The 26,939-nt window shown below is 39.0% G+C and overlaps 1 protein-coding gene across 1 annotated transcript in view; it reads right to left on the bottom strand.

Annotated features, from left to right (window-relative positions):
• The window catches only part of HTR2C (5-hydroxytryptamine receptor 2C), a 412,057-nt gene that overhangs the window by 26,561 nt on the left and 358,557 nt on the right, over positions 1–26,939 (bottom strand). The window contains exon 5 of the mRNA XM_037016967.2: positions 24,833–25,033. Within this exon, the coding sequence (XP_036872862.1) occupies positions 24,833–25,033 (201 nt within the window). The remainder of the gene's footprint in view (positions 1–24,832; positions 25,034–26,939) is intronic.

Here is a 26,939-nt window from a genome sequence, read left to right as displayed (position 1 = left end):
GACCTGTGAGCAGGTCCCGAAGCTGGCACCCCTGTGACAAAGAAAAGCGAGCGCTTTTTGAAAGTCTTGAAGGGACAGGGAACCCACAGCTGGATGGAAGCATCCCGGGTCACAGTCCAGCAGCTGGAAATTCCAGGGAACTCTGGGTGTACTAACCCCCTGGGCAACAGCTCTGAGACCCCTCATGGAGGTAAACAGCCAAACAGCCCCCAGTCCATTACCCCTCCAGGGCCCGCCATAGCAGAGCAGCAGCCTGAGTCTGGCCATGCCCACAGCAAGGGAGCTTCCTCCATACCGGCCGGGCAAGATACAGAGACCCAATCTAAATGCAATTGCCCAACACAAGCCACTAGGGGTTGCAGTTTTCCCAGTAAAGAAAGGCCAGGAGCCAAGTGGAAAGAGTATTGACTCTCCCAGCTGCCAGACGAGTCAATAGCACACCATTGCACCTATCAAGATGAAAAGGCAAAAAAATTTGATCCAGACAAGACTAACCCAGACAGCTTCGACATCTTCTACATCTTCCCCTGAGAAGGAACCTCAGGAGATAGATTTAACCAGTCTTCCTGAAAAAGAATTAAAAACAACAGTCATAACCATACTGATGGACTTGCAGAGAAATATGCAAGAACTAAGGAAGGAGAATACAGAAATAAAACAATCTCTGGAAGGACTTCAAAACAGAATGGACGAGATGCAAGAGACCATTAATGGACTAGAAAACAGACAACAGGAACGCAGAAAAGCTGATGCAGAGAGAGATAAAAGGATCTCCAGGAATGAAATAATTTTAAGAAAACTGTGTGACCAATCGAAATGGAACAATATCCACATTATAGGGGTACCAGAAGAAGAAGAAGAGAGAAAAAGGGATACAAAGTGTCTTTGAAGTAATAATTGATGAAAACTTTCCCAAACTAGGGGAGGAAATGGCCTCTCAGACCGCAGAGTTAAACAGAACTCCCATGACAAGGGATCCAGGAAGGGCAACACCAAGACACATAATAATTAAAATGGCAAAGATCAAAGACAAGGACAAAGTATTAAAGGCAGCCAGAGAGAAAAAAAAGGTAATCTACAAAGGGAAACCCATCAGGCTATCATAAGACTTCTCAACAGAAACCCTACAGGCCAGAAGAGAATGGCATGATATGCTTAATGCACTGAAACAGAAGGGCCTCTTACCAAGAATACTGTATCCAGCATGATTATCATTTAAGTATGAAGGAGGGATTTAAAAATTTCCAGACAAGCAAAAGTTGAGGGAATTTGCCTCCCACAAACCACCTCTACAGGGCATCTTACAGGGACTGCTCTAGATTGGAGCACTCCTAAAAAGAGCACAGAACAAAACACCCAACATATGAAGAAGGGAGTTGGAGGACTAAGAAGGGAGAGAAATAAAGAATCATCAGACCATGTTTATAATAGCTCAATAAGCGAGTTAAATTAGACAGTAAGATAGTAAAGAAGCTAACCTTGAATCTTCAGTAACCACAAACTTAAAGCATGCAATGGCAATAAGTACATACCTTTCAATAATCACCCTAAATGTAAATGGACTGAATGCACCAATCAAAAGACACAGAGTAATAGAATGGATAAAAAAGCAAGACCCATCCATATGTTGCTTACAAGAGACTCACCTGAAACCCAAAGACATGCACAGACTAAAAGTCAAGGGATGGAAAAAGATATTTCATGCAAACAACAGAGAGAAAAAAGCAGGTGTTACAATACTAGAATTAGACAAAATAGACTTCAAAATAAAGAAAGTAACAAAAGGCAAAGAAGGACATTACATAATGATAAAGGGCTCAGTCCAACAAGAGGATATAACCATTATAAATATATATGCCCCCAATACAGGAGCACCAACATATGTAAAACAAATACTAACAGAATTAAAGGAGGAAACAGAATGCAATGCATTCATTTTGGGAGACTTCAACGCACCACTCACTCCAAAGGACAGATCCACCAGACAGAAAATAAGTAAGGACACAGAGGCACTGAACAACACACTAGAACAGATGGACCTAATAGACATCTATAGAACTCTACATCCAAAAGCAACAGGATTGCACATTCTTCTCAAGTACACATGGAAAATTCTCCAGAATAGACCATATACTAGGCCACAAAAAGAGCCTCAGTAAATTCCAAATGACTGAAATCCTACCAACTAACTTTTCAGACCACAAAGGCCTAAAACTAGAAATAAACTGTACAAAGAAGGCAAAAAGGCTCACAAACACATGGAGGATTAACAACACACTCCTAAATAATCAATGGATCAATGACCAAATCAAAATGGAGATCCAGCAATATATGGAAACAAACGACAACAACAACACAAAGCCCCAACTACTGTGGGATACAGCAAAAGCAGTCTTAAGAGGAAAGTATATAGCAATCCAGGCATATTTAAAGAAGGAAGAACAATCCCAAATGAATGGTCTAATGTCACAATTATCGAAATTGGAAAAAGAAGAACAAATGAGGCCTAAGGTAAGCAGAAGGAGGGACATAATAAAGATCAGAGAAGAAATAAATAAAATTGAGAAGAATAAAATAATAGCAAAAATCAATGAAACCAAGAACTGGTTCTTTGAGAAAATAAACAAAATAGATAAGCCTCTAGCCAGTCTTATTAAGAGGAAAAGAGAGTCAACACAAATCAACAGAATCAGAAACAAGAAAGGAAAAATCACGACGGACCCCACAGAAATACAAAGAATTATTAGAGAATACTATGAAAACCTATATGCTAACAAGCTGGGAAACCTAGGAGAAATGGACAACTTCCTAGAAAAATACAACCTTCCAAGACTGACCCAGAAAGAAACAGAAAATCTAAACAGACCAATTACCAGCAATGAAATTGAAGTGGTAATCAAAAAACTACCAAAGGACAAAACCCGGGACAGATGGACTTACCGCAGAATTTTATCAGACATACAGAGAAGACATAATACCCATTCTCCTTAAAGTTTTCCAAAAAATAGAAGAGGAGGGAATACTCCCAAACTCATTCTATGAAACCAGCATCACCCTAATACCAAAACCAGGCAAAGATCCCAACAAAAAAGAAAACTACAGACCAATATCCCTGATGTATGTAGATGCAAAAATACTCAACAAAATATTAGCAAACCGAATTCAAAAATACAACAAAAGAATCATACACCACGACCAAGTGGGATTCATCCCAGGGATGCAAGGATGGTACAACATTTGAAAATCCATCAACATCATCCACCACATCAACAAAAAGAAAGACAAAAACAGCATGATCATCTCCATAGATGCTGAAAAAGCATTCGACAAAATTCAACATCCATTCATGATAAAAACTCTCAGCAAAATGGGTATAGAGGGCAAGTAACTCAACATAATAAAGGCCATATACAATAAACCCACAGCCAACATCATACTTAACAGCGAGAATCTGAAGGCTTTTCCTCTGCGATTGGGAACAAGACAGGGATGCCACTCTCCCCACTATTATTCAACATAGTACTGGAGGTCCTAGTCATGGCAATTAGACAAAACAAAGAAATACAAGGAATCCAGATTGTTAAAGAAGTTAAACTGTCACTATATGCAGATGACACGATATTGTACATAAAAAACCCTAAAGACTCCACTCCAAAACTACTAGAGCAAATATCGGAATACAGCAAAGTTGCAGGATACAAAATTAACACACAGAAATCTGTGGCTTTCCTATACACTAACAATAAACTAATAGAAAGAGAAATCAGGAAGACAATTCCATTCACAATAGCATCAAAAAGAATAAAATACCTAGGAATAAACCTAACCAAGGAAGTGAAAGACCTATACCCTGACAACTATAAGATGCTCTTAAGAGAAATTAAGGAGGTCACTAACAAATGGAAACTCATCCCATGCTCCTGGCCAGTAAGAATTAATATCATCAAAATGGCCATCCTGCCCAAAGCAATATACAGATTCGATGCAATCCCTATCAAATTACCAACAGCATTCTTCAATGAACTGGAAGAAATAGTTCAAAAATTCATATGGAAACACCGAAGACCACAAATAGCTAAAGCAATCCTGAGAAGGAAGAATAAAGTGGTGGTGGTGGGGGGATCTCACTCCCCAACTTCAAGCTCTACTACAAAGCCACAGTAATCAAGACAATTTGGTACTGGCACAAGAACAGAGCCACAGACCAGTGGAACAGATTAGAGACTCCAAACATTAACCCAAACATTATGGTCAACTAATATTTTATAAAGGGGCCATGGACATACAATGGGGAAATGACAGTCTCCTCAACAGATGGTGCTGGCAAAACTGGACAGCTACATGTAAGAGAATGAAACTGGATCTCTGTCACAAAATTAAAAACCTATACACAATCCCATACACAAAATTAAATTTGAAATGGATCAAAGACCTGAATGTAAGTCATGAAACCACAAAACTCTTAGGAAAAAACATAGGCAAAAATCTCTTGGACATAAACATGAGTGACCTCTTCTTGAACATATCTCCCTGGGCAAGGGAATCAAATGTAAAAATGAACATATGGGACTATATCAAGCTGAAAAGCTTCTGTACAAGAAAGGACACCATCAATAGAACAAAAAGGTATCCTACAGTATGGGAGAATATATTCATAAATGACAGATCTGATAAAGGATTGACATCCAAAATATATAAAGAGCTCACACACCTCAGAAACAAAAAGCAAATAATCCAATTAAAAAATGGGCAGAGGAGCTGAATAGACAGTTCTCTAAAGAAGAAATTCAGATGTCTAAGAGACACATGAAAAGATGCTCCACATCGCTAATTATCAGAGAAATGCAAATTAAAACCACAATGAGATATCAGCTCACACCAGTAAGGATGGCTACCATCCAAAAGACAAACAACAACAAAAGTTGGCGAGGTTGTGGAGAAAGGGGATCCCTCCTACACTGCTGATGGAAATGTAAATTAGTTCAACCATTGTGGAAAGCAATATGGAGGTTCCTCAAAATAGAAATACCATTTGAGCCAGGAATTCCATTTCTAGGAATTTACCCCAAGAGTGCAGCACTCCAGTTTGAAAAAGACAGATGCACCCCTATGTTTATCGCTGCACGATTTGCAATAGCCAAGATATAGAAGCAACCTAAATGTCCATCAGTAGATGAATGGATAAAGAAGATGTGGTACACATACACAATGGAATATTACTCAGGTATAAGAAAAAGCAGATCCTACCATTTGCAACAACATGGATGGAGCTAGAGGGTATTATGCTCAGTGAAATAAGCCAGGTGGAGAAAGACAAGTACCAAATGATTTCACTCATATGTAGAGTACAAGAACAAAAGAAAACTGAAGGAACAAAACAGCAGCAGAAGCACAAAACCTAAGAATGGACTAACAGTTTCCAAAGGGAAAGGGACTGGGGAGGACGGGTGGGAAGGGAGGGATAAGGATGGTAAAAAAGAAAGGGGGCATTATGATTAGCATGTATAGTGTGGGGGGGGCACGGGGAGGGCTGTGCAATACAGAGAAGACAAGTAGTGATTTTACAGCATCATACAATGTTGATGGATAGTGACTGTGGACGGGTATGTGGGGGGGACTTGTTGAAGGGGGGAGCCTAGTAAACATAATGTCCTTCATGTAATTGTAGATTAATGATTCAAAATAAAAGTGAAAAAAAAATAGAAGAAGAGAGAATACTTCCAAACTCATTCTATGAAGCTGACATCACTCTAATACCAAAATCAGGTGAAGACACCACAAAAAACGAAAATTACAGACCAATATCCCTGATGATCATAGACGCAAAAATACTCAACAAAATATTAGCAAACGTAATTCAAAAATATATCAAGAGGATCAGACACCATGATCACGTGGGATTCATCACAGGGATGCAAGTATGGTACAACATTTGAAAATCCATCAACATCATCCACCACATCAACAAAAAGGACATAAACCACATGATCATCTCCATAGATGCTGAAAAAGCATTCGACAAAATTCAACATCCATTCATTATAAAAACTCTCAACAAAATGGGTATAGACGGCAAGTACCTCAACATAATAAAGGCCATATATGACAAACCCATGACCAACATCATACTTAACAGCAAGAAGCTGAAAGCTTTTTCTCTAGGATCAGGAGCAAGACAGGGATGCGCACTCTCCTCACTGTTATTCAACATAGTACACCCAGATTGGTAAAGAAGAAGTCAAACTGTCACTATTTGCAGATGACACGATATTGTACATAAAAAACCCTAAAGACTCCACTCCAAAACTACTATAACTAATATCTGAATTCAGCAGTTACAGTATACAAAATTAATACACAGAAATCTGTTGCTTTCCTATAGATTAATGATGAACTAGCAGAAAGAGAAAACTGGAAAACAATTCCATTCACAATTGCATCAGAAGAATAAAATACCTAGGAATAAACCTAACCAAGGAAGTGAAAGACCTCCGTGAAAACTACAAAACACTCTTTAGAGAAATTAAAAAGGACACTAACAAATGGAAACTCATCCCATGTTCTTGGGTAGGAAGAATTAATATTTTCAAAATGGGCATCCTGCCTAAAGTAATCTACAGATTCAATGCAATCCCTATCAAAATACCAACTGAATTCTTCAATGAACTGGAACAAATAGTTCTAAAATTTGTATGGAACCACAAAAGACCCTGAATAGCCAAAACAATCCTGAGAAGGAAGAATAAAGTGGGGGGGATCTCACTTCCCAAGTTCAAGTTCTACTATAAAGCCACAGTAATCAAGACAATTTAACACATCTAAATTTTGAGACTTTTCTGATAAGATTGGTAGGGATTATTAATGCATTTGATTTTTGATACTAGTATTACATTTGGGAAATCCACACAATTCAGGAGACCAATACTTTCCAAGTGATCTGTGCTTGATGTCACAAATAAAGCATGGGTAATGTACCCATGCAAAATGCAAGACAGACTAGTGGATTTCAATGTAAGAGCATATGAAAAAGTCACTGTTAGGATTTCTGATTCCACACTGCAACTTAGCTAAAGAAACTAACACTTGCTGGGTTGTAGTGATAGGGAGAAATTTACAAGGACAGCAATCTGGTCCAGGTGTCTCCCTTCTATTTCTTTTCTTAGCAAAAACAACAGAAACTCTGCCTCCCCTTCACTTTCCACTCTGCCAGGCACTCACTCCCTAAACTTACTCTCCCTTGCTTGCTTGTTTGCTGTGCACGTAGAAATGTTGCAGATACGGAAGAAGAAAGATAAATATTACTCCCCTTGTCTTTGTTCGGGGCTCAGACCTTGGGAGATTACCACACTCTGAGCCCACCAGTGTAAAAATAAAACCTCAGCCCTCCAAGAACTCCGAATGCCACTTGGTTCTTCCGTCAGTGATCCAGACCAAGTTTTTCAGGTTTTTTCATAACATTTGGTTCCCTGACCAGGAAACCCAACCGTGGTGGCCCTTTGTGGCCACCAGTTTGGGGCAACGGCCAGTTGGTGACAGAACAGGCAATCACCATGAAGAAGGTGTGCTCTGACTGATCTTTTGGCAGTCTCCCACCTGGTCATCCTGGGCCGGCCCCACTCCACTGTTCCCACCAGACTCAGGGAGGCTTGGCAGGTAAGGGAGGACCTGGTTCCCACATCGGATTATGGTAAGGCCCTGGGGTTCCTGACCCAGCCATTTCCCACCCATTGGGGTGGAAGGGGAGCCTGATCACCTCCTGGAGTCTTTTTAGAAGTCTCACAGGTAGACATTCCCAGGGGAGGAATGTTTAAACTGTTCGGAGTGTGTGAGTGAGTGTGCAGGGCGGCTGAAGCCATTCAGTCTGCACTGAATTTGTGATTCCATGGCCTGCAGTATGGAATGTGAGTGGGCCCTTCACAGTATTTGAGATCGGCTGCCACGACATAATGGTGACTCAGCTTGGCTAACTTGGCCCGGGACTTATAAGGATGCACCTTAGTCAAGGCTGATAAAGTCTCTGAGAGAAGTGCAAGCAAACAGGCATCTGATTAGTCTCCTCTCTAGAGGAGGCACCCCTCCTTCATCTGTAGTGGCACCATTACATGGACACATCATGGGGTCAGGGCATAGCAAACCCACATTTTTTGACACCATGATCAAAATTTTGACGAAGAGATTTTCAGAAGACTACAGAGTAAAATAAACTCCCAGCAGGTTAAAAACCCTGTGTGAATCTGAATGGCCCACCCTTAGTGTAAGATGGCCTCCAGAAGGGACACTAGATATCCCAACAGTACTCTGGGTCTGGCAGGTTATTGCTGGAGTTCCAGGTCATCCTGACCAGTTCCCATATATTGACTCCTGGTTAGGAATCACCCAGACCCTTCCCTTTTGGATGCAATTCACTTGCAATAGGCAAGAACAGGGTAGGGTCTTAGTCACCTCAACAAAGAAGCCTACAAAGAATCAACAGAAGCCTGAGCCTCTGCAGATTCTCACTGGTGACCCAGAGGAAGAGCTAATGTTGCCCCCACCTTATGTGCCCCCAACGCCATCAGCACCCGGCCCCCCAGTTCCAGAAACTCCACTGCCATCAGCCTCTCAGCCAACTCCAGAAACAGTGAATCCACTCTCTCCTGGACCAGCAGCCAGACTGCACCTTTGGCCAGGAGCAAGCACCCATCAGATGCCAGTGCAAGAGATGTGGAGCCTGAAAAACATAATAAAAATGGGGCTATCAAGCCCGGCCGGTCCATGTTTCACTATCAACCGTTCTCCACAACAGACCTCCTCAATTAAAAACACAACACTCTGTCATACTTGGAGAAGCCACAAGCCCTGGTTGATTTCATGAAATCCCTCTTCCAAACCCATTGGCTGACCTGGAAAGACTGCCAACAGCTTCTCTGTACCCTGTTCACAATGGAACAGAAGAGGCAGCCAGGATCCTTGATCAGGGTGCATGGGCTGAAATTGCTGTCCCCGAGCAGTGCCCTGAGTGGAACTTCACCACCCCTGAGGGACAGCACCAGATCCGTCGATATCAAGACACCCTTCTCCAGGGGGTCAAAGCCGGGTTCAAAAAGCCCATGAAAATGATCAAGGTTTCTTCAGTCACTCAACAACAAGGAGAGTCTCCTGGGGAGTATTATGAAAGACCGTGTGAAGCTTATCACATCTATACCCCTTTTGACCCTGAGGCATAAGAGAGCCAACAAATGGTCAACATCTCATTTGTAGCTTAAGCCACCCCAGACACCAGAGTAAAGCTCTAAAAACTTGAAGGCTTTGCTGGGATGAATATCACTCAGCTGATTAAAATTGCCAACAAAGTACCTAAACAGAGAAGTTCAGGCTGACAGGGAGGCTGAAAGAAAAATTTTAAAAAAAGTGGCCAGCCTCCTGGCAGGCACCCTAAAAGAAAGAGATGACCAAAAGGCAGAGAAAAGCTGACTTCTGAGAGTGGGGAAGACTAGGACCCATGTAGCCAGGGACTAATGGGCTTACTGTAAAGAAAAGGGGCACTGGAAGAATGAATGCCCCAACCGAGGCAAAGCCCTGAAGCCCAGTCACTTCTGGGAGGAGCCTCACGGGGAAAGGCTCACTGGCCTGGCAGGAACAGACTCAGACTGACAAGGACTGGGCTCTCTTACTCTCGGCACCCATGAGCCCACAGTCAGAATGAAAGTGGGGGGCCAAATCATGACTTTTATGGTTGACACTGGGGCAGAACACTCTGTGCTCACACTCCCTGCAGCCCGCTTCAGTAAAAAGCCTGCAACTATCCTCGGAGCCACAAAGACAGCGGCAGTAGCCCCTCTCACAAGAGGCAAGAGCAGGCATCCAGGAACACGTGATCAGACTCAAAGAGAGAAGCATTCTAATCAAGTGTCAATCACCCTGGAACACCCTGTTTCTACTAGTCAAAAGGCCAGGAGGAGGGTACTGGCCTGTTTGAGACCTGTGAGCCATTAACAAAGTGACTGTTTCTTTTTTGTTTGTTTGTTTTGTTTGTTATTCATTCATTCATTCATTCATTCATTCATTCATTCATTCATTTATTTATTTATGTTTACAGGGCTCTCCCCTACCCCAAGTACCCCCCACAAACCCCATTACAGTCACTGTCCATCATCATAGTAAGATGTTGTAGAATCACTACTTGTCTTCTCTGTGTTGCAAAGCCTTCTCCTTCCCCCCCCCTCACTATACATGCTAATCATAATACCCCCTTTCTTCTTCCCCACGCTTATCCCTCCCTACCCTCCCATTCTCCCCAGTCCCTTTCCCTTTGGTAACTGTTAGTCCATTCTTGGGTTTTGTGATTCAGCTGCTGTTTTGTTCCTTCAGTTTTTCTTTTGTTCTTATACTCCACACATGAGTGAAATCATTTGGTACTTGTCTTTCTCCACTTGGCTTATTTCACTGAGCATAAAACCCTCTAGCTCCATCCATGTTGTTGCAAATGGTAGGATTTGTTTTCTTCTTATGGTTGAATAATATTCCATTGTGTATATGTACCACATCTTCTTTATCCATTCATCTACTGATGGACACTTAGGTTGCTTCCATTTCTTGGCTATTGTAAATAGTGCTACGATAAACATAGGGGTGCATCTGTCTTTTTCAAACTGGAGTGCTTCATCCTTAGGGTAAATTCCTAGAAGTGGAATTCCTGGGTCAAATGGTAAGTCTATTTTGAGCCATTTGAGGAACCTCCATATTGCTTTCCACAATGGTTGAACTAATTTACATTCCCACCAGCAGTGTAGGAGGGTTCCCCTTTCTCCACAACCTCGCCAACTTTTGTTGTTGTTTATCTTTTGGATGGTGGCCATCCTTACTGGTGTGAGGTGATATCTCATTGTGGTTTTAATTTGCATTTCTCTGATAACTAGTGATGTGGAGCATCTTTTCATGTGTCTGTTGGCCATCTGAATTTCTTCTTTGGAGAACTGTCTGTTGAACTCCTCTGCCCATTTTTTAATTGGACTATTTGCTTTTTGTTTGTTGAGGAGCATGAGCTCTTTATATATTTTGGATGTCAAGCCTTTATCGGATCTATCATATATGAAAACATTCTACCATACTGTAGGGTACCTTTTTGTTCTATTGATGGTGTCCTTTGCTGTACAGAAGCTTTTCAGCCTGGTATAGTCCCAGTTGTTCATTTTTGCTTTTGTTTCCCTTGCCTGGGAAGATATGTTCATGAAGAAGTTGCTCATGTTTATGTCGATGCTTTTGTCTATGTTTTTTTCTAGGAGTTTTATGGTTTCATGATTTACATTCAGTTCTTTGATCCATTTCGAGTTTACTTTTGTGTATGGGGTTAAATAGTGATCCAGTTTCATTCTCTTACATGTAGCTGTACTGTTTTGCCAGCACCATCTGTTGAAGAGACTGTCATTTCCCCATTGTATGTCCATGGCTCCTTTATCGTATATTAATTGGCCATTTATGTTTGGGTTAATGTCTGGAGTCTCTATTCTGTTCCACTGGTCTGTGGCTCTGTTCTTGTGCCAGTACCAAATTGTCTTGATTACTATGGCTTTGTAGCAGAGCTTGAAGTTGGCTAGTGAGATCTCCGCCACTTTATTCTTCTTTCTCAAGATTGCTTTGGCTATTTGGGGTCTTTGGTGTTTCCATATGAATTTTTGAACTATTTGATCCAGTTTGTTGAAGGATGTTGTTGGTAATTTGATGGGGATTGCATCAAATCTGTATATTGCTTTGGGCAGGATGGCCATTTTGATGATATTAATTCTTCCTAGCCAAGAGCATGGGATGAGTTTCCATTTGTTAGTGTCCTCTTTAACTTCTCTTAAGAGTGTTTTATAGTTTTCAGGGTATAGGTCTTTCACTTCTTTGGTTAGGTTTACTCTTAGATATTTTATTCTTTTTGATGCTATTGTGAATGGAATTGTTTTCCTGATCTCTCTTTCTATTGGCTCATTGTTAGTGTATAGGAAAGCCACAGATTTCTGTGTGTTAATTTTGTATTCTGCAACTTTGCTGTATTCCTATATTAGCTCTAGTAGTTTCAGAGTGGAGTCTTTAGGGTTTTTTATGTACAATATCATGTCTTCTGCAAATAGTGACAATTTAACTTCTTCTTTACCAATCTGGATTCCTTGTATTTCTTTGTTTTGTCTAATTGCCATGGCTAGGACCTCCAGTACTATGTTGAATAACAGTGGGGAGAGTGGGCATCCCTGTCTTGTTCCCAACCACAGAGGAAAAGCTTTCAGCTTCTTGCTGTTAAGTATGATGTTGGCTGTGGGTTTATTGTATATGGCCTTTGTTATGTAGAGGTACTTGCCCTCTATACCCATTTTGCTGAGAGTTTTTATCATGAATGGATGTTGAATTTTATTGAATGCTTTTTCAGTATCTATGGAGATGATCATGCTGTTTTTGTCTTTCTTTTTGTTGATGTGGTGGATGATGTTGATGGATTTTCAAATGTTGTACCATCTTTGCATCCCTGGGATGAATCCCACTTGGTCGTGGTGTATGATTCTTTTGATGTATTTTTGAACTTGGTTTACTAATATTTTATTGAGTATTTTTGCATCTACGTTCATCAGGGATATTGGTCTTTAATTTTCTTTTTTGGTGGGGTCTTTGCCTGGTTTTGGTATTAGGGTGATGTTGGCTTCTTAGAATGAGTTTGTGAGTATTCCCTCCTCTCCTATTTTTTGGAAAACTTCAATCAGAATGGGTATTATATCTTCTCTGTGTGTCTGTTAAAATTCCGAGGTAAATCCATCTGGCCCAGGGGTTTTGTTCTTGGGTATTTTTTTGATTACCGCTTCAATTTCTTTGCTGGTAATTGGTTTGTTTAGGTTTTGTGTTTCTTCCTTGGTCAGTCTTGGAAGGTTGTATTTTTCTAGGAAGTTGTCTATTTCTCCTAGGTTTCCCAGCTTGTTAGCATATAGGTTTTCATAGTACTCTCTAATAATTCTTTGTATTTCTGTTTGGTCCATCGTGATGTTTCCTTTCTCATTTCTGATTCTGTTGATGTGTATTGATTCTCTTTTTCTCTTAATAAGTCTGGCTAGAGGCTTGTCTATTTTATTTATTTTTTTCAAAGAAGCAGCTCTCGGTTTCATTGATATTTTCTATTGTTTTATTCTTCTCAATTTTATTTATTTCTTCTCTGATCTTTATTATGTCCCTCATTCTACTGACTTTAGGCCTCATTTGTTCTTCTTTTTCCAATTTCGATAATTGTGATGTTAGACTATTCATTTGGGTTTGTTCTTCCTTCTTTAAATATGCCTGGATTGCTATATACTTTCCTCTTAAGACTGCTTTTGCTGCGTCCCACAGAAGTTGGGGCTTTGTGTTGTTGTTGTCATTTATTTCCATATATTGCTGGATCTCCATTTTAATTTGATTGGTGATCCATTAACTATTTAGGAGCGTGTTGTTAAGCCTCCATGTGTTTGTGAGCCTTTTTGCTTTCTTTGTACAGTTTATTTCTAGTTTTAGGCCTTTGTGGTCTGAAAAGTTAGTTGGTAGGATTTCAGTGTTTTGGAATTTACTGAGGCTCTTTTTATGGCCTAGTATATGGTCTATTCTGGAGAATGTTCCATCTGCACTTGAGAAGAATGTATATTCTGTTGCTTTTGGATGCAGAGTTCTGTAGATGTCTATTAGGTCCATCTGTTCTAGTGTGTTGTTCAGTGCCTCTGTGTCCTTACTTATTTTCTGTCTGGTGGATCTGTCCTTTGGAGTGAGTGGTGCGTTGAAGTCTCCCAGAATGAATGCATTGCATTCTATTTCCTCCTTTAATTCTGTTAGTATTTGTTTCACATATGTTGGTGCTCCTGTGTTGGGTGCATATATATTTATAATGGTTATATCCTCTTGTTGGACTGAGCCCTTTATCATTATGTAATGTCCTTCTTTATCTCTTGTTACTTTCTTTGTTTTGAAGTCTATTTTGTCTGATACTAGTACTCTAACATCTGCTTTTTTCTCCCTATTGTTTGCATGAAATATCTTTTTCCATCACTTGACTTTTAGACTGTGCATGTCTTTGGGTTTGAGGTGAGTCTCTTGTAAGCAGCATATACATGGGTCTTTTTTTTTTTTATCCATTCAGTGACTCTATGTCTTTTGATTGGTACATTCAGTCCATTTACATTTAGGGTGATTATCGATATATATGTACTTATTGCCATTTCAGGCTTTAGATTTGTGGTTACCAAAGGTTCCAGGTTACTTTCCTTACTATCTAAGAGTCTAACTTAACTCACTTTGTATGGTGTTACAAACACAATCTAAAGGTTCTTTTCTATTTCTCCTGCTTTTTCTTCCTCCTTCATTCTTTATATATTGGGTATCAGATTCCATACTTTTTCTTTATCCCTTGATTGGCTTTGGGGATAGTTAATTTAATTTTGCATTTGCCTCGCCATCAGCTGCTCCACTCTCCTACCATGATTTTACTACCTTTGGTGACAGCTATCCAACCCTAGGAACACTTCCATCTATAGCAGTCCCTCCAAAATAGACTGTAGAGATGGTTTGTGGGAGGTAAACTCTCTCAGCTTTTGCTTATCTGGAAATTGTTTAATCCCTCCTTCAAATTTAAATGATAATCTCGCTGGATAACGTAATCTTGGTTCCAGGCCCTTCTGCTTCATGGCATTAAATACATCATGCCACTCCCTTCTGACCTGTAAGGTTTCTGCTGAGAAGTCTGTTGTTAGTTTGATGGGCTTTCCTTTGTATGTGATCTTATTTCTGCCTCTAGCTGCTTTTAACAGTCTGTCCTTATCCTTGATCTTTCCCATTTTAATTACTATGTGTCTTGCTGTTTTCTTCCTTGGGTCCTTTGTGTAGGGGGATCTGTGAATCTCCATGGCCTGAGAGACTATCTCCTTCCCCAGATTGGGGAAGTTTTCAGCAACTACCTCCTCAAAGACACTTTCTATCCCTTTTTCTCTCTCTTCTTCTTCTGGTATCCATACAGTGCGAATATTGTTCCACTTGGATTGGTCACACAGTTCTCTCAATATTATTTCATTTTTAGAGATCCTTTTTTCTCTCTGTGCCTCAGCTTCTTTGTATTCCTCTTCTCTAGTTTCTATTTCATTTATTGTCTCGTGCACCTTATCCAACCTGCTTTTAATACCCTCCATCATGTTCTTTAATGATTGAATCTCTGACCTGAATTCATTCCTGAGTTCTTGGGTGTCTTTCCGTACCTCCATTAGGATGTTGATTATTTTTATTTTGAACTCCCTTTCAGGAAGAGTCATGAGGTCCATATCATTTAAATCTTTCTCTGGATTTATATTAACATTTTTACTCTGGACATGGTTCTTTTGGCGTTTCATGTTTGTATATGGCACCGTCTAGTGTCCAGAAGCTCTATTCTGGAGCTGCTGAGCCCCTGAAGCAATGTCAGGGGTCACAGAGGAGTGGTAGTGGGGGTAGGAAAGAGCTGTTCCCTGCCTCCTGGCTCCTATGCTTGTCTCCACTGCCTGAGCCAGTGGTCCAGGCACACAGGTATAAGTTTTTGTCCCAGAGCAGGCAGATATGGATCCCTGCTTTCCACAAGCAGCCAGAATCCCAGTCTCCCCAGGAACTCTGCCTGTATTAACTTTCCAACCCGGTAGTCATGCGAGTCTCATGAAATCACCATGAAATGTAGGTTTGTGCTCCCAGAGCAGATCTCCGGAGCTAGGTATTAGCAGTCCCAAGCCTTCCACTCCCTCCCTGCTCCGTTTGTCTTCCTCCCATCAGTGAGCTGGGGTGGGGGAGGGGCTCAGGTCCTGTGGAGCCACAGCTCCGGTACTTTACCCCGTACGCTGAGGTCTGCTCTTTTCTCCAGGTGTGTGCAGTCTGATGCGTCCTCTTTCCTGTTGCTCTCTCAGGATTAGTTGTGCCAATTAAATTTTCTAATTGTATCCAGTTTTAGGAGGAAGCCTCTGTCTCTCCTCTCAGGCCACCCTCTTTAATCTCCAAAGTGACTGTTTCTTTACACTCTTGTGGTCCCAAATCTGTACACCGGCCTCAGCCAGATCCTAGGGTCTGCCAAATGGTTCACTTACCTAGACTTAAAAGTTGCCTTTTTCTGCCTCCATCTGGCTCCCCAAAGCCAGCTCTTGTTTGCCTTTGCATGGACTGAACCGGATACAGGGTGGCAGGTGCAGTTAACATGGACGTGGCTTCCACAAGGGTTCAAGAACTCACCCACTCTCTTTGGAAAGACATTGGCTGTAGACCTTGCCAGCTTTCCGAGGGAAACGACCCACTGCGCCCTCCTCCAGTATGTAGAACACCTCCTCCTTGCCAGTAAGTAACACCCAAAAAAAAGTTGTGAAAAAGGCCCAAAGCCTCTCCTGCAACTCCTGTCAGACTCAGGATACCAAGCCTCATGGAAAAAGGTACAAATCTGTGAGAAGCAAATTCAGTACTTGGGCTTCCTCCTCACCCAGGTAGAAAGGGCACTAGGGCTGGAGAGGAAAAAGGTCATTAAGTCCTTACCTCAGCCCCAGATGAAGAAAGGCATACGACAGTTCCTGGGGGCTGCTGGATTCTGCACAATCTGGATTCCTGGAATATCAGCAATGGCAAGACCCCTCTACAGACTCTTGGCGGTGGGGGGGGCGGGCAGACCAAAAGGCCCCTGTCTGGATAAAGGAGGCAAAAGCCACCTTCCTGGAAATAAAGGCTACTTCAGAACAGGCACCAGCCATAGGCCTGCCAGATATAAAAAGCCCCTCAATCTCTTCATACATAAAAATGTAGCAATTCTGCATTGCAAAGAACACCAAAAGAAAAACAACCCTATAACAAGGGGGAACCAGCTAGCAGCTAAAGCAGCTAAAACAGCAGCCAACAAAAAAACTGATAAAGCTCCTTCCCTCACTATGGCCCTAACACCCCCAGTGGAGGCCCCTCCACCCAAGTACACTAAAAACAGAGAAGGTCTGGGCCTTGGCTGAAGGAGCCACCCTAACTAAAAAAGGATGGTAGATGCTGCCTGACGAACGCATCTTTGTCCCAACTGCAACCGGAAGGCATTTAGTCAGCAAATACCATCAGCTCACCCACCTAGGAAAAACTGCACTGGAAGCCCTCCTCAAAAAGCAATACTACATCAGCCAGTTGCCAGCATTATGCTGAGCAGTAAGTGAGCAGTGCATGACTTGCACCAAAAATAATGCTCAGTCTGCACCTTGACTCCCACCAGGTGTCCAAGGGCAGGAGTTGCCCCCTTTGAAGACCTTGAGATAAACTTCATAGATGTCCAGCCAAGCAGAGGACTCAGATACCTTCTAGCGATAGTGTGTACATACTCTGGATGAGACAAAGCCTTCCACACCAGGAGAGAATGAAGCCGGGAGGTAGACAAAGTCCTCCTGAATACAATTGTGCCCCAGTTTTGCCTACCATCTACAGTTCACAGTGACAATGGACCTGCCTTTGTAGCAGGTGCAGTATAGATTTTAACTAAATCTCTCAACATTGCTTGAAAACTCCACACTGCATCCAGGCCACAAAGTTCTCAGAAAGTGGAGCGAATGAATTGCACCCTCAAAGGAACCCTAGCTATGTTCTGCCAAGAAACTGGCCTCCCTTAACTGGACCTACTGCCCCTGGCTCTCCTGCGTGCTTGCTGCGCACCTGGGACTCAAGGCTTTTCCTCTTTTGAATCAGTGTATGGACACCCTCCCCCATGTCTAGGAAGCCCCCCAGGGAACCTACACCAGACAGGAGATAAGGGAGCAAGAAAAGAGCTCCAAGCCTTGGGAGCCACCCTAAATAAGCTGCAACAATATACAGGAGAAAGCCCCAATCTCCTTAGGGACCCCAGTATATTTCTTCCAGGCTGGGGAATCAGTCTGGGGCAAAGATTGAAAAAGGAACCCCCTCACACCTCAGTTGACTGGCCCCCACATTGTTGTTCTAACCACTCCTACTGCCCTCAAAGTTGCAGGCACCACTCTGTGGGTCCATCATTCCAGAATGAAAAAGGCCCATAATCTGGACAAAAAAATACATCAGTGTAAGGCCCAGACAGATCTCCAGAATCCTCTTTGCCTCTGCACCCAACAATTACCTGCTGACTAATGAACACCTGTGCGTCATGGATCCTGGCCCTCGTGAGAGTGGTATCATTCATCCTGGGCACTGGACTCTGCTGTTGCCCCCCTGGACTGGACTATACCTAAAAAGTTGCACTTTCTATTGTCTGTTCAGTAATCATAGGTTGTTTTGCAGTGCTTACCTGTTTCTCCTAACTATACTCAAGCCTCAGCCTGCATCTCCCCACTACCACTCTGTAATGTTATTTTTATACCTTCTTTCCCATCCCTTCCTCCCCCTCACTCCTGGGGAACCTCAGTGTGGTTGCATAAAGTCAGACAAATGGGGGATTGGGTTCAGTGCCTACACCTACATGCCTGATAAATGTTATGATAAGAACAGGGCCACCCTTTGCCTTAAAGATGGGAAAAGGTACTGGACTAAAACAATAAATAAATGGAATTCAGACTGTGCAATTAGGGGAAGAAAGGGATCCACTGTCTGCTGGACCTACCTCACCCACATTGGAATGTCTGATGGGGGTGAGGGGTCCAGAATCAAGCACGAAGGGACAGGGATGAAAAGGTCAAGCAGACCCTAAAGGCACTAACTAAAGAGCCAGCTTACCACAATATTGACCTCTCAGGTTTTCCTGTAACAGAATAAGCAATTTAATATTTCTACGAGGTCTGCCTTCAGTCCCTTGAGTGCCCTCAGCTCCCACTGCACAAAGTTGGTGCGGGGCTGTGCTAAGGAGATGCGCCAAGGAGGACTGGGGGGGAGGTGGGACACATGCCCTCCTACTCCTTTTTAATTTTAATTGGCCCTTGAAATAGGTGCCCATCTCCTCTAATTGGGCAACCCCCTCTGACATTTGCGCCTTCCGAGCTGCAAATGTTAAAATGAAATCCATGGATAGCAACTCTTTTAACTGGCCTTGCTGGGCCAGCGGTTCTGTTGCTCCTTGAACTATTAGTGGGACCCTGCATCTTTAACTAGCTCATTAACTTTATAAGGAACACATTTCCTCTGTACAGCTCATGTGTCTGCAGAGCCATTATGACCCTATCATAAACCAAGGCGATGATGTCTTCTACAACGAACTGTTACAAGGACAGCAATCTAGTCCAAGCTGCAAATGTTAAAATGGAATCCGTGGCTAGCAAGTCTTTTAACTGGTCTTGCTGGGCCAGCGGTTCTGTTGCTCCTTGAACTATTAGTGGGGCCCTGCATCTTTCACTAGCTCATTAACTTTATCAAGGAACTCATTTCCTGTGTACAGCTCAAGTGGATGCAGAGCCATTATGACGCTATCATAAACCAAGGAGATGATCCCTCTTAAAATGAACTGTTTGAAGCGGCATCAGAGGGGAGTGATAGGGAGGAATTTACAAGGGCAACAATCTAGTCCAGGTGGCTCCCTTCTGCTTCTCTTCTTAGCAAAAACAACAGAAACTTCCCCTCCCCTTCACTTCCCACTCTGCCAGGTACTCACTCCCTAAACTTATTCTCCCTTGCTTGCTCATTTGCTGTGCACATAGAAATGTTACAGATATGGAAGCAGAAAGATTTATGTTTGCTCCCCTTGCCTTTGTTCGGTGCTCAGACCTTGGGAGATTACTCCCCTCTTAGCCCGCCGGTGTAAAAATAAAACCTTAACACTCCAAAACCTCCAAGTGCCACTTGGTTCTTCTGTCAGCGATACAGTCCAGGTTTTTCCATAACAGTAGTTCAGTATCAAAGAAGAATGTGCACTATTATCTGAAAGCATTATTAAAATACTTTCCTGCATTGAAGCTCTTCGTATGATGATATGTATATTCTTGCATAATCCAACCAAATCTGCCCATTGCAACAGGTCAGATACAAAAGCAGAGGTGTGAATGTAGCTGTCTTCTACTAAGCCAGGGGAGAAAGATTTTTGAAAGTGTAAGACAATGTAACTCTTTTTACTAAGTTCATTTTTTTGAGAAAATATACCTATTTTCATAGAGCTATGTTTTTTATGTTAACATGTTTGTTATGTTCTTTATGTTAACATGTTTATTTCTTTTAATAAATCCATATGTATGTAATTCAGAATTTTCTCAATTTTAACTTCTAGGACAATAAATATTAATAGATATAACTCATATAAAAACTCATTAGGGTCTTCAATAATATTTAAGTGTATTAAGAGATCCTGAGACCAAAGAGTTTGAAAACTGATGAATTAGACAAGAAGTCACTATTGAATTTATAGAGAATAGTTTCAGGAGAGCTACAGAATTCATTCAAATGAAATGAATTATAAATGGTGACAAGGAAGACATGAGAGTGACTATATAATAAGCGTGGCTGTAAAATCTAGGTGACAGAGTGGCCATAATCTAATTAGTATACAGATTAGATAAAGTATTTTTTTAAAAAGGAGTTACTTTCTTCCTAAATTAATTAATTTATAAATTTAAAGAGATCCTATCAAAATATAAATAGACTTTTAAGATGGAACTAGGAAAGTTAATATTAAAACTCATGGAAAATTAAACATCCCAGAATGTCTAGGCAAACTCTGAAAAATAAGACTAATGAATGTGAATTAACCATATCAGATGACAAAGTTTATTACAAAACTTTTATAATTAAAAAAGTGTGAAATTGGCACACAAACAGACACACTGGTGGAATAGAATATAAACTTCAGAGATAGACCCATATATATAAGAAAATTTAATATACTATAAAGATGTCATTAAAAAAATCACAGAATTGATGGACTTTTTAAATAACTGGCATGAGACAGCTGAATGATTATCTGAAAAAAGGTAAAATCGAATGTATATCTCACCGTATACACAAAATAACTGCAATAAATCAGAGGTGCAAATGGAAAATATTAGAAATATGTGTGATTTATTGTCTACTCTGTGGGGAAAGAATTTATAACTATCAACATAGAAATGAAATCTGATTGATAAACTGCAAAAAAATTATATAGTAAATAATATACACAGAAAAAATGTTTTCATTTATAACATGTAAAATGTTTTTTATCTGTAAAGTGTTTATTATCTATTAAAATTAAGAAATAGAAAAGTAAAAGCCAGATAGAAAAATGAGCCAAAGGCACAATCACTTTGTGAAAAACTGATTTAGGAATGGTACTTAAACATATGAAAACAAGCTCGATTTCAATCACAATAAAGTAGAAGCAGACTACAGTACACTGAGATAACATTTCTCACCTATTGGATTGGTAAAATTTTTAAAATTAAAAGTATACTTTATTAGCAAGGCTTTGGGGAATCAGGCTCTTTTGCTTTGCTGGTGGGAAGAAAAGTGGTTCAACCATTAATTAAATATATATGTATACATTTATGCCTTGATTAATCAATTCCACTTCTAGGAAATTTTGCTGAAATTAAACTTCCAAAGATATGGAACATGGACACACCCAGAATAAGAGAAAAACAGAGGTATGCACATGATCATTTCTGGTGGAATTATTAGTAATTATAAAATAGTAGAGACAAATGCTCATACACACAGGATATTGGTTAAATAAATTTTGATATATCTACATAACACAGTACTAGTACATGTGAAAAATAGAAGGAATTTTACTTTTAAATGGAGTGTTTAGGCCATTTACATGATACTTGGGTTTACATCTACCATCTTGCTATGAATTAATAATGGAGTGATTCCTAGGACATATTGCCAAGTGAAAAACAGCAAAGTATTAACATGTATGTAGTATTTTGTCTTATCTACAAAAGAAGAAACAATGATATGTATAATTATTTTTACAAAAATAAACTCTGTAATTATGCTGCAAAAATTAGTGCATGGGTTAATCAAGGGAGAAAAGAGTGACACTTCTCTCAATATACTCAAATATATTTGCATAGTTTTTATTTTTTGAACATCATATTAAGGTTTTACATATTAAAAAATAAAGTCAACAAGGTTGGATAAATCAATACTTAATGCATACAAGAAAGTAAAACTGTCCTAACTATTAGCAATTGGTAATAGAACCACACAAAAGTAGAAAATTCATACTAATCCCAGCCTTTTGAACACAATGCTTTGACTTAGATACCCTTGGTGGGAAACATTCTAAAGACAAAAAAAAATTGCAATAAAAATGTAAATATAGCATTTTATTTAGCAGTATGAAAACAGGAATTCTGAAATGAATTTGTGTTGTAGGATTTAGAAAATATAAATAATAAATAAATAAATGTCTTGATGCTTTGGGGGAGCAGGTTACTCACTGTGAGAAAAATGAGGAATAATAAGGAATAGGGAAAGTAGCAGAAGAATCCTGTGAGACTGGATTGGGATTAAAGGCATAGATACATAGGAGAAATAACATACTAGGAGGAATGAGTGTATCTAGATTCCACATCTTGGTTTATAAAACAGCTGGCCTCTAAAAAGAACAAGGTTCCTTGCATGAATTGTCTGTTTTTGAATTGTCTGTTTTCACAACTGGGGCATTGTTGCTGTTGAAAAGGCATTCATCCATCTAATCATTGCTCTATTGAAGTGACCTATCTTTTTTTTCTTTAAGGTTGATTTTTTTCTGAAATGTTGCTATGATGTGTCTAAATGTTTATTGCTTTTTTATTCATTCTTCTTGAGACCTATTGAGCTCTTTAAATGTGAGATTCAGTGCCTTTCATCTATTCTAAAAGCCATTATTTCTTTAAATATTGTTTTCCTTCCATCCTTTTCACATCTTCTGGATCTCTTCCCACTTTATACTATATGTCTGTTATCTTCTTATTCTCTCTTCTATCTTTTCTATTCTTCCAATTTTCCTTGCTGCATCCATCACAGTTTCTTCTAACTGACCTTCAGTAACACTCTGTGTCTAAACTGCTTTTGAGTTCTTTGATTTTCATGTAAAGCTTAACCTATAGATTTCCTAGTTGCTTCTCAAATCGTAAACGTCACTGTTTATAGTTTGCAGTTTCTTGATGAAATATTTAAGTTCAGCTTGTAATTTCCATGTGAATCACAAATAGTTGTTTAAAGTCTGTGTCTGGTAATTCCACTATCTTGAGTGCTCATAGGTTCATTTGTATTATAATTTATTGTGTTTTATCTGATTAATGTTGTCTTATCTCTTCATGTGTCTATTATTGTATCCTGATTACTGGAATTGAAAATCATTGAAACAAATCATTTGAAGCCTAGAATAATGATTTTTATGCTTATACCAAAAAACACTGGAAATATGAAGAATATGAAATCACCTTAATCCAATTTCCAGGCTCAAGATTTTTCTTGGTTTCATAGGTGACTTCATCTGAATTCCATGTCAAGGGTCATCCATCCTTACTTTTAGTGTACAGGCCTTTAAGGTCCAAAAAATAAATTCAAATTGGTTGACTCTTGCCAGGCTCTATATTGCTATTTTGGTCTTTCTTTGCTCATGAGACAGTGAAATGAACTTCTAAACCTGTCAATCACATCTTCAGGTCTACAAATGCATTACTGGCAAAAGTGACCTAAAAGTCATAGTCATTCTTCCTGGATTTCTGTTTCTTTCTGGATCCTTCACTATCTTATTAATTTCTCAATGCTAATAGTATTTTTTCCATATTTTTAGTTGCCTTTAGCACAAGAATCATTGCAGATTACCCATTCTGTCATTATTAGAAGCTAATGCCCCTAATACTCTAATTTAATTTGGCTGTGTATTTGCTTTGTAAGCACCATTGGAATTGGTACTTTGTAGATGAGCTCTTCTGGTGTTGTGGGTAAAATCTGTGAGCCCTTGAATATGCAGGTCAAATTTTATATATAAATTCACTTTTTTTCTGGAGAAGTTTCATTGCTTTTTACTCAAAGATGTGTGTATATATATTCACCTACAATGGAATAATCTTAGAACTTAAATAATTAATTTTGTCAATAAACTCAGAGTCAAAATCTTTAGATGACATCAGTGAAGACTGAATAGAGGTTTTATTGGTCTTGTAAACTTTATCAGAATCTTTTATAGAAACATAACTTTAAAGAGGAATTATTTAATGATACACTAAATGTACGTTTCAGCTGGGAGAGGGAAAAAAAGGAAAAAAAGAGGACTTTAAAAGGCCTTACATTCCAATTGGTCAAATTTTGTGACTTGAATATTAGCAATGTTAAGACATTTATGAATATCTCTAATATAAGCAGTAAAACGATCTTCCTTTAACCTCCCCCAAATCTTCAAAGAAACTGATAAATTTTTTTCTCTTTTGTATAACCAGAATCTGAGAAGATATTTAAAAATGGAAGTGCATTAGTATATTTTAGGTTGAACACCATAAATTTAAACATGTTTACTTCATGAAGATTTGTATTGTACAATTAATTTTTTCCACTAAAGAAGATATAGAATTAGAATAAAATTTTTAAAATTAATATTCTGGGATAGATTTAGCTTTTCTAAGATTTAAATACTATATTTTTTAAATTTAGAATTTACCATATGTCTTTGTCAACTTCAAATCATTTTAAATATCTGTTTTTTTTGTCTGTGTTGCAGAATTCACTGGCATATTGATTCAAAAAATAGTTTAGCAGCATAAACGGAAACCTTATATTCATATATTCACAGACATTACATTTACTTCATTATTGTTAACCTAAATATCAGATAAATAGGTTAAGAATAATTACTAAACAGAACAATCCCGATTAAACGCAAATGTTACCAGTCGACGTCTGTACGTTGTTCACAGTACATAATCCGAAATTATTGAGCATAGCCGCTGCAATTCTAATGGCTAAGAAAGTCAATTACCTATAGAAATTGCCCAAACTATAGCAATCTTCATGATGGCCTTAGTCCGCGAATTGAAACGGCTATGCTCAATAGGATTACGTATTGCTACATACCGATCCAGCGATATAGCGCAGAGGTGCATGATGGACGCTGTAGAAAATAAAACATCCAAAGAAATCCAGACGGGGCACAAATATCTAGGTAGTGGCCAGACATAATCTGAAAGAGAACAGAGAAAAGACAAGAATATATTACCCAAACTATACTGTCTGTAGTTTAAAATTTTAATCTATTTATATTTTTTGTCATAATCTTTTTTAAAGGCAGTGAAATTTGAGAAACATTATTTTCTATAGTAATGATAATAATGACAATGGTGACGATAATATGCCTTCAGTGTTATACACATTGTTTTTTACTGAGGTAAACTTCATGTAACATAAAACAAATCACCTTAAAGTGTCCAATTCAGTGGCACTTAATATGTTCATAATATTATACAACCATCACCTCTTTATAGTTTCAGAACATTTCCTTATCCAAAAGGAAATCAGTACCCATTAAGGACTCCCTGTTCTCCTGTCCACCAAACCTTGGCAATCTCTAATCTTTTCTTTGTCTCTATGGATTTAGCTAACCTGGATATTTCATCTAAATGGAATCATACAGTAGGTGACCTTTTGTGGTTGGCTTCTTTCCCTAGCATAGTTTTTGAGGTTCATCCATTTTATAGCATGTATCAGTACTTCATTCCTTTTTTTGGCAGATGATCTTATCAGTTGAGATTTTTTTGATGCTCTTGTAAAGAGAACTTTTTTCTTTATGGATTGCTCATTGCTAGTTTATAGACCTATAAGTGATCTTCATGTGTCAATCTTGTATCCTACAACTTTGAGAAATTTATATATTAGATCATTTTGTGTATGTGTGTGCAAGGGTTCTTAAGGATTTTCCATAGATAAGATCATCTGCAAATAAAGAAAATTTTATTTTTTCTTTTCTAATTTTTCTGTGCAGTTTCTTTATTTCTTAATTATTCTCCATGGATACATTTCCATTACAATGTTGAATCAAAATTGTAAAATCAGGTGTCCTTTTTCCTGATCTTAAAGGGAAATATTTTATTCTTTCATTATTGAGTAGGATGTTAGCTGTGCATTTTTCATAAATGCTTTTTATCATGTTAAGGATGTTTCCTTCTATTCCTAGTTTATTGAGTGTTTTTATCATGAAAGAGTGATGGATTTTGCCAAGTGCTTTTTCTGAATCAACTGAGATGATCATTTGGTTTTCTTACCATCATTCAATTAATGTTATGCATTATAATGATTGATTTTTGTATGTTGAACCATCCTTGCATTCTGGGGTAAATCCCACTTGGTCATGGTGTATAATATGATTCTCAACTTAGTCTTGTAGTATTTTGTTGAGGATTTTTGCATCTATATTCATGAGTGATATAGGTCTATACTTGTCTTTTGTGTGATAGACACACAAAAGAGATTCTGATAGAGATTACATAGTATCTGTTAATTGCTTTGGGAAAGATGGCCATTTTGATTATATTAATTCTTTCTATCCATGAGCATGAAATAGATTTGCATTTATTTGTGTCTTCTTCAATTTCTTTAATCAGTGTCATAGTTTCCAGAGTACAGGTGTTTTACCCTCTTGGTTAGGTTTAGTCCTAGATTTATTTTTGATGCAGTTGTAAGTGGAGTTGTTTTCTTGATTTCTCTTTCTGCTTGTTCGTTATTAGTATATAGGAAAGGAACAGATTTCTGTATACTGATTTTGTATCCTGCACAAATCCTCTATTTTCTTTATGATCCATTGTCTAGTTCTATTCATTATTGAAAATGGGGTGTTGATGTCTCCAAGTATTATTTTAGATTTGTTTTTTTCTCCATTTCTGTCACTGTTGCTTCCTGTATTTTTTGGTCTGTATTTTATATTTTGGTCTGTATTATATATTTATGATTGTTATAGCTGCTTGATGATTTGACACTTTTATCAACATAAATGTCCTTTGTTTCATAACAATTTTTGTCTTAAGTTCTATTTTGTCTGATACCAGTATAGGAATCTAGTCTTTTTTATTACTATTTGTCTGGAATAACTTTTC

This window comes from Manis javanica, chromosome X (genome assembly GCF_040802235.1).
Source record: "Manis javanica isolate MJ-LG chromosome X, MJ_LKY, whole genome shotgun sequence".
NCBI lineage: Eukaryota > Metazoa > Chordata > Mammalia > Pholidota > Manidae > Manis > Manis javanica.
This window is presented reverse-complemented; position numbering and strand designations above follow the sequence as displayed.